Source organism: Hakea prostrata, chromosome 9 (assembly GCF_041222555.1).
Source record: "Hakea prostrata isolate BN-2017 chromosome 9, UWA_Hpros_2, whole genome shotgun sequence".
NCBI classification, from domain to species: domain Eukaryota; kingdom Viridiplantae; phylum Streptophyta; class Magnoliopsida; order Proteales; family Proteaceae; genus Hakea; species Hakea prostrata.
This window is the reverse complement of record NC_142608.1, coordinates 64,678,895-64,687,353: the sequence shown is the minus strand read 5'-3', so window position 1 is coordinate 64,687,353 and position 8,459 is coordinate 64,678,895. Positions and strand designations below refer to the sequence as shown.

The 8,459-nt window shown below is 38.7% G+C and overlaps 1 protein-coding gene across 5 annotated transcripts; it reads right to left on the bottom strand.

The window, feature by feature from the left end:
• Positions 1-709: 709 nt before the first annotated feature.
• On the bottom strand, positions 710-8,137 carry LOC149006122 (3-oxoacyl-[acyl-carrier-protein] reductase 4-like). 5 transcript variants are annotated; one of them, XM_089169264.1, is made up of 13 exons: positions 7,905-8,137; positions 7,733-7,798; positions 6,815-7,041; positions 5,986-6,128; positions 5,024-5,077; positions 4,100-4,180; positions 3,958-4,003; positions 3,787-3,881; positions 3,670-3,702; positions 1,730-1,864; positions 1,524-1,617; positions 1,271-1,353; positions 710-1,185 (listed from the first exon to the last, which is right to left on the bottom strand). In XM_089169264.1, the coding sequence occupies exons 3-13, from the start codon at positions 7,008-7,010 to the stop codon at positions 1,153-1,155; spliced, it is 993 nt and encodes a 330-aa protein (XP_089025390.1). In that variant the 5' UTR covers positions 7,011-7,041; positions 7,733-7,798; positions 7,905-8,137; the 3' UTR covers positions 710-1,152. The 5 variants fall into 5 exon arrangements, with proteins under 5 accessions (XP_089025390.1, XP_089025387.1, XP_089025388.1 ...); XM_089169262.1 differs by having other exon boundaries at positions 711-1,185; positions 7,738-7,798; positions 7,905-8,136; XM_089169265.1 differs by having other exon boundaries at positions 711-1,185; positions 7,738-7,798; positions 7,909-7,991.
• Positions 8,138-8,459: the final 322 nt, after the last annotated feature.

Below are 8,459 nucleotides of genomic sequence, written 5' to 3'. Positions count from 1 at the left end.
CAGTGCTCCACATTAATTGTGTAGCCTATAAGATCTCAGTGGTAGCTTCATTACATGTGGGATTTGTGCCTTAGAAGAAACCCATTTCATTGTAACAGCCGTGGAGTAACTAACATTATAATTATATCTGCCACAGGGGAGGGGAAGACAATTCACAAGCTACAGCTTCGATTGTCAAATTCTGTATCCTTTCCAGTGCTGGTAGAAATCAACCACGTCATGCCAGTGTTGCACTATAATCACCTCCTCCGGCAGCACATATTGCTCTTCTCCATCACACAATAATGGTGAGATTTATGTGAGACTCAGCCATGATTTTAGCTCTGAATTATATTATTAATACTCAGATCTAGACTCTATAGCTATTGTATGGCTAAAGAGGGAGAGAGAGAAACAGTATATGCTCCCAAGACTGGGAGCCGATCCAGACTCAATCTACCCTGTTGATGGGTCGAATATAGGATTAAAATTTTTCCCTTATTCAAAGATTTTGATTTTTATTTCAAAAACTCAAAATCTAGGGTCCACTAAATATGTCCAAGAACAATAAAAATGCCATCTTATAATTTTTTTTTTTTTTTTTGCAAGGTGCCCACTTCAGTCTTCCCTGCAAAAAAAAACACCTTATAATTTTTCTTCCACCGCATTTATAGAATATTATGACGGTTCCGGATTAAACTTTGAGCCAATTTAATTGAGTGTGGGTTCTTGATCATGACAAGAAGAATTCGAGGGTGGAATGAAGAATCTATATTCCTTTTCTTCAGCTTTCAGATAGCTAGGGTAATTTGGAAAATTTTTACTTCTTTGGGAAGGCAACATGAATATCAAAGAGGTACCTCAAATAACATCTCCAGCAAAAATCAAAACTCACGCTTAGATAGACAAAGGATCCAGATGTCATGGAAAAATGAAATCCCATTGATTATAATGGATTAGTTTAGCCACAGTTCATAACAGGGATAGTTAAAAGATGGATCATCCTTCAATCTACAATTCATTCTCTAAGACTACCTCAATATTTTGACTAATATGGCAGCAGACAAGACAGTGCGACACTTTCTCGTGCTTCCTATGTTCCTCTGGCAACGATCATGGAGAGCTGGAAACCTTTAGTTGACGTTTGCCAAGTTGGAAACATATTTAAGCTCCCTACATTACCATTCCGCCATCAATGGTGAAAACCTGCAAAAATATACAATGAGCTTGTATGCCAGCAAAATAGGACTAGACACAAAAGCAACAAAACAATGAAATAAACTTGCATCACCTGTCCAGTAATGTAACTGGCTGCAGGGTTAAGGGCTAGAAACTCCACCAGTCCAGCCACTTCTTCAGGTTGACCATACCGTCCTGAAACAAAAGATATCGAGATAAACAGTTCATTGCATCTTTTTTTAATATTTTTTATTATGGGAGAAATGGTTTTTTTGGAAAGAAAAAAAATGCTAACTATTTGAGTGAAAAGTCCCTGAAAAAATTAGGTCAACATTTATTTGAAGGACACCTTAATAAACTCTTACTCAAGGGGATAGTTTCCAAGATCATCTTCTCAGTCTTTTCTCCAAGCTTGGCCGTCATATCAGAAGCAATGAAACCGGGGGCAACAGCATTCACCTGTAGGCAATCCCATAGACAATACTTATTTCCATATATTAGCACTAAATGCAGAAGAGAGAGAAAGAAGTGAATCTAATTACTGCTATGGCAACAGTGTTGAAATACACACATTGACATTTCTGCTTGCATATTCCTTTGCGACACTCTTGGTAAAGCCAATGACTCCTGCTTTTGCAGCACTGTAATTGGCTTGTCCAACATTTCCAACCAGACCAACCACAGAAGCAATATTTATTATTCTTCCCTGCACAGTTATAGCATGAGGATAAAATAACAAGAGAGACCTAGCAATCAATATTCAAGAAGACACTAATATTTAGAAGGTTAATTCTCAAGCTTTTTCAAACAAACTATTGCCTATGGAGTACGGACACTAATAGGACCCTGCAACTTGCCCAATCAAACCCTGAATCAGCACCTGCAACCATCTCCTCTCTAATGGCGATTCCACCTGATCTTCAGCTCACGGCAGCCCTGCAACTTCCTCACTCACTCACTCACTCACTCACAAACACACACACACACACACACAGGAATTGAAATGTATACACAAGAATGCAATGGGAAACTCTCTGATTATTGCTTTAGAAATAGCTCAATAAAACTGCAATTACAAGAACTCCCAAATCCTTCAGTATTCTATCTCTATCAACCCTGACCTGTGAGAGATTACCTCTTGCCTACGAGCACAACTCATCCCCTTTCCCTTCCCTCTCCCCTCACCACCCAAATATAGCCTAAAGCGAATCCTCACTCACTCCCCTACCTTTCCACATAGGCGAACATGGGATTGGCTGCTACTAAATAGGATTTCAGCCACCTGTCCCTATAATTGATCCTGCCCCCACATGTTTGCAAATGAGTTTGATTCCCTACAAGTCTCCTATGGTAAATTAGGGTCTTAATAGACACCTACCAATATCTATTGACATGCCAACCAATATGACAAAGGAGAGGTGTGATCCCAGAAATGACTCTCTAAGTTCAGCAAAATGACCAACAGCGTATCATTTTCACACTGTAGATAAGCCAGACTGACACATACACATAAAATTTATGTTTCATCATTTCTTTTCCACAGAGGGAGGGCAAATGTTGGATGGTTCCTGAAACCAGTGCTTGGTAAGGAGCAGAGAAAGAGAGAGATTGGGGAAGGAGGGGAGAGAGAACAACGGGCAACAGAATGTATGTTCATCATATTGACTGACATACATTTATAATAAGTCAAAAGGAATTATAACTCCTACCAAATTGAGCCTAAAACCTGGTAGGAAACTTACTTAGACTAGGACAGTAATAACTAAAAACCTAAACTAACTGGAACCACAATAGGGAACTCCCTCAATCATGTTACATCATATCTAAAATTTTAACGATAGGTTTGATAGCAAGTTAGCAACCATCATGATATGTTCAAGGCTTCAAGCTGACACTAGTATAGTTTATTTAGTCTTTGGAAATGCAAGGTTAGCAAACCAATTTTTTTGTCAGAGGTCAATAAACCAGTTTGTCAGTAGTTGGAGACAAAAAGAAAAAAAAAAGTAGATACTGCAGAATAATGGATGTGCAAGCACCGCAAGAGGAGCAGCCCCATACAAATGCACACAAAACAGACCCAGTCATTTGGAAAGGAGATGTTATTCAAATGTTCCTATGAGAAGTTGAGAGGGACGGAGGGAGAGACAGAGAGAAAGTGAAAGGGACATGGGGGCATTTTGTAGAATTTACAAGCAAGCCTCTCCATACAGCTGGAGCAGTGTCCTGTCACATGTTTCTGGCACCAACATCCAATCCCTCAATTGCTTACGGTTCTCTGGTAAGGGGTAACCTCTAAGGTTCTATTCCTCCCTTTAAAGCACCGGTGAGCAATTGATTTTCAATATTGCCCAAATATAAAACCCAGAATGCCAACTTATTTCCATCTAGAAGAAATGCATCAGTCCATTTGCTAAACTGGATGAAATCAATCAAAATAGTTCTGAATCAAACACATGTACGGGCAGAAATAGAATAAACCTGAAACATACAGCAGTACAACCAAGAAGTTACCTTTTTCTTTTTCATCATAACCTTGGCTGCTGCCTGCAAAAGCAGATAGATTCAATTCAGATAACACAAATCTAGCACCAAAGCATGAGAATAATAAGGCCTTCCAAATATAAATACCTGTGTGCAGAGAAATACACCAGTAAGATTCAAATCAATAACCTCTTGCCACTGGGTTTTCTTCATTCTCATCAGTAAACCATCCCGAGTGATTCCTGACACCATTGTGGAATAATAAGGGTAAAGCGGGAAGAGAGTGAAAAATGGAAGTAAATGAGAACTCATAACAACCTGCATTATTTATCAACACATCCACTGTTCCCCATGCATCAACTGCCTGTGGACGTGGAGAACACGCAGCATTATTACAGAATGGTCCATAAGAAATTCAAATGAATCATCCAGTAACTTAATGAGCAGGGGAGCAACATACAGTTTTAATCATCGAGTCCACATCAGCTTCTTTCGACATGTCTCCCCCAAATGTAAGAGCTTGGCCACCACATGCTTCAATCTTCAAGAAAAAAGAGTATGACAGGTCATGACAGGTCCTTATCACATTTTAAGGACATGACAGAGACAGTTTCTAATGGCGCAAGAATGGCATATGACTTTTTCTTTTCTTTTTTTTTTTTTTTTTTTTTTTTTTTTTTTTTGGGGGGGGGGGGGGAGGTGGATAAATCACATGATGATACTAGGCAGGCTTGTAATGCAGCAGCAGCCGAGAAAGTTATAGATAAACAAATGACTGGCTCAAGACAATTAGGTCCAAATTTACCATAATATATTACTCAGCTAACAGGTGGACCCTAACAGTGCAATGACTCAATTATTCCTCACCTCTAAACATTTCAACCAACTGTATAGTCCTAGATACAATAACCTTAAAAGCTTTGACCACACTGAATGTTTTTGGGTGGGGGGCATGGAAACATGGTTCAGAGATCACTTGACAGAAGAAAGGAGTACTCAAATCTATCAGACTCGTAGGCGCCATTCATTCCAAATTTACCAGCTATCAATCTGAATGCTATTACAGGGCTGATTTTCTCCCCAGTTCACGGCGCATCATCATACGTAGACTAAGAAGTTAGTAATTTTAGCCTCTACTACCAAGGACTTTCAGTAATCAAAGTTTGCTGAGTTTATAACCAATTAAAGGCCGTTATGGATGAACCAAAAAGAATTTTTTCTGCTTTTGGATGGTCATACATTATGTATAGCTAAACTTAGCAGTCATCATTTGATGCGCTGTTCTGTGAATTTTGGGGAAGCTCCACCCTCTTCATTTAATAAAATGCATTTCCCTTATTCCCTAAATATAATAAAAAATACATAAACACACATGACGATGTACCTCTTTGGAAACTTCTTCAGCCTCCTTTGAAGACCTTGCATAATTCACCAGGACCTGTAAGTAGCATGAGAAATCGCAATCACGAACAGATTAGATAGTTAACCAGAAAATAAACCACCAACTAATGGTTCAAATGAAAAGTGGAGCATGAAAATAAAAGACCAAATAGGTCTACAAAGCACAAAAACCTTGGTTACTCAGAAAAACAATTTGAAGATACACCTGAATTCTCATAACCAAAGAAAACAATGCTTTCATATCTCAGACACACTTGTCCAAAAAAGCAAATCACTTTGATATTTCATATCATTGTGGTTGATGTGTCGCCTGTTCAGGTACCCTTCACGGAAGGGAACCTTGGTTGCTTAGGCGATGCCTTGAAGTGTTTCCCTCCTCCAACACCTTGGATTGCCTAGACACCATGACAACTATGGTTCAGATATCCTTATCTCTAGTTGGTATTTTCGTCAAACTGCGTTGACATGTATAACCAAAAATGTACTTCACTCCTCACAACCAAAAGGAAAACAAGTATATTAGTATAAAACTCGAAAACACCCCTAATTGCACCAAAATTTGTCAATTACCAAGAACACCAGAAATGATGGATAATCAAGGTGTTATGATTCAAGGGAAGGTACATGATCACAAAAGACAGCTTCACCCACTCAGACCAACAGCAACTGTTACAAGAATCACCATCCTCATCAGTTTCCTGAATGTTTATCCTACAGAGCACTGAGATCATATACAACCAACTACCAAGTAAAAAAGATACTTTCAGCTTATAGTGGATGTGTTTCTTATTGAAACTAATCAATTAAACATAAAAACTACTTTCTGGTTCACAGTATTCAGACACCGAAAAAAATAAATTTGAGTGTAGAGAAAAAAATTTAAAGTGTAGATAGACTCTGTTTATTGTTATAACTCTGAAAATGGTGCAGATAAAATGCACAAACCTTACAACCGGCCTTCCCAAGGGCCAATGCAATTGCTTTACCAATTCCTCTCGAAGCACCAGTGACAACAACAACAGGAGCTTCCACATTCTGAACATGTTCAGTCAATGCTTGTTCAACAGCCGCAACCTGAGATCTTACACCTGCATGGCCACATGACAATCAATGAGTTACGTGTTCCCCTGACAATTTTGCGGCAGGGAACTTACAATCAAGAGATGTGACAGAACTATTTGAAGAAGAAAAAAAATCCAATACCCACACATGATTAATCAGAATGATGTGTATTCAGTAAGGTACCAAATTTTTGTTATAGAATCATGCTCAGAAGCTATACAAACTAGCTTTCTGGCAGCCATAATGTCTTAACATAAACTGTCTAAGTGAATAAAGGATGAGGACAGTGCAGTTCAAGTTTTGACCCATCATAACAAAAACAACAAAAATTAGATTTGAATACCTAACAGCTCTAATTAAGCATACACGTACAGCTCTTGAAACCAACTAGACTGAGAATTCAACCAGCAGTGGGTGCTCAACTTCAAATATGTCGACACTATAAGAAATACTGCTTCTCTACCTGATCCCAAATACTTGATACTCAAATCTGTTGATGCCATCCCCAGAAGAGTGAGGAGGGTGAAGAAGAGGGTAAACAAGGCTGGAGGACCAATAACTAACAATTGATCTAAAAAATTTCAACGAGCAGAATGTTGACAACAATAACCATGAAGATAGAATGAAATACAAAAAGAACACAGAAAAACAAAAGAAGGAAAAGAAAAGAAGCCACAACTAACTCAGGAAAAAGAGGGAACAAAAGCATTACCTGAAGAAGCAGAGGAACTCTTTAAGCTGCACTGCGAAGCAAAGCAAGGTTGTTGCTGCATCAGTGATGAAGTGCTAGAAGGCCATTGCCGGAACTGCACAATCCTCTGACCAGTTTGTCCACCGGAAAGGGAAGATTTGACCGCAACCCTGGCAGAGGTGAAGGAGACAGAGGCAGATCCGAAAGCAGTAGCCATTAAAGCTTTGCCCGATCTCTGTACAACAAGGCTGGCAGACAAAGAAAATGAACAAATGGAGCTCATCAAAAAGTGAGGCAGACACTACTTTTCTTTAAAGCAGAGAGATATCAGATGAGAAGTATAAAGATAAGGAGAATGACAATAAAAACTAAGTTTTCTGCTTCTATCCTCAACTAACCCATCCTCTTAACGATTTAATCGAGAGGCACGCTCTATGGCTACATCAGGAATTCATAACATTATTCCATTTTTATTTTCATTCAAACCCAAATTCTGAGACACACTGAACATTAAGTCAGCCCAAGCTCGTCATGGTTTCATCCACGGCCATTGGCCACAACAATACGCAGATGCATCAGAAATCGTTTACCCAATTCCATTTTCCCTTCTAAAGCTAAAATCTTGAGCGTTTGGTATGCAGTCAAGGATAGAATCCGCAATATTCAGCACGGATTGTAAGATTTGTAGTACATGAATGACAATCCATTATTTACCAAAACAAAAAAAAAACTGACAATCCATTAAAAAAACAGCAACATAATTTGCAGCATTTTATACTATTGAGAGGTCGAGACCACGATTCGAGAAATGGTATAGAGGACAGCATCCGAAAATTCTAAGAACGAAACAAACAGTGAGAAATGCAACAAAGAGTAAAACAAGACATGGATCACCAATAACCAAAGCACAACTCTCAAAACAAAATCAATTCCTCGAACCTCACCACAATGGGAACGAACTATCAATGGTTGGAGCAAAATACAGGAGAAAGCGTCGGCTTCCCTCTATATCAGCAGATAATAAGTGTTGAGAGAGAGAGAGAATCAGTCGACAGAAGAAAGTTCACCTAATAAGGAAAACATATTACATATATAAGAAGAGAGACCGTACATACTACATAGCCAATGGTTTTTCGATGAAACCGAGGTTAACTCTCCGTAGCTCAGTTTCTCTTGTTGAAGCTCTGAATCTCTGGAATTAGTTTACTCACAAGTCTTGAACACGAGGAGAGAATCCATCAACAAACACCGGGTCGTGTCACATTGCAAGTTACAGGTATCCGTTTCGGCGATAAGGACACCGTCACCAAAATCAAATGGGTATCGGTGCAGAAATGATTTATTTTAAGAAAAAATTCAGCAAGAGGCGCAAAGATAATTGGCAAAGGAAAACATACACACCCAAAACCATACTGAGTTGATCTCAGAATTAGGGAACACGCCAAGATGATTGACAGAAAAAAACATAAATATCCAAAACTATACCAAATTGATCCTCAAAGTACAGGGAGACACCCCAAGATGATTGACCAAAACATAAACATCTAAAACTATGCTGAGTTGATCCTCAAAATATAGAGACATGCCAAGATAATTTGGCATAAGAAAAACATACACCCGAAACTATAGTGAATTGATCCTCAAACTATGTCCTTAATTTACACAA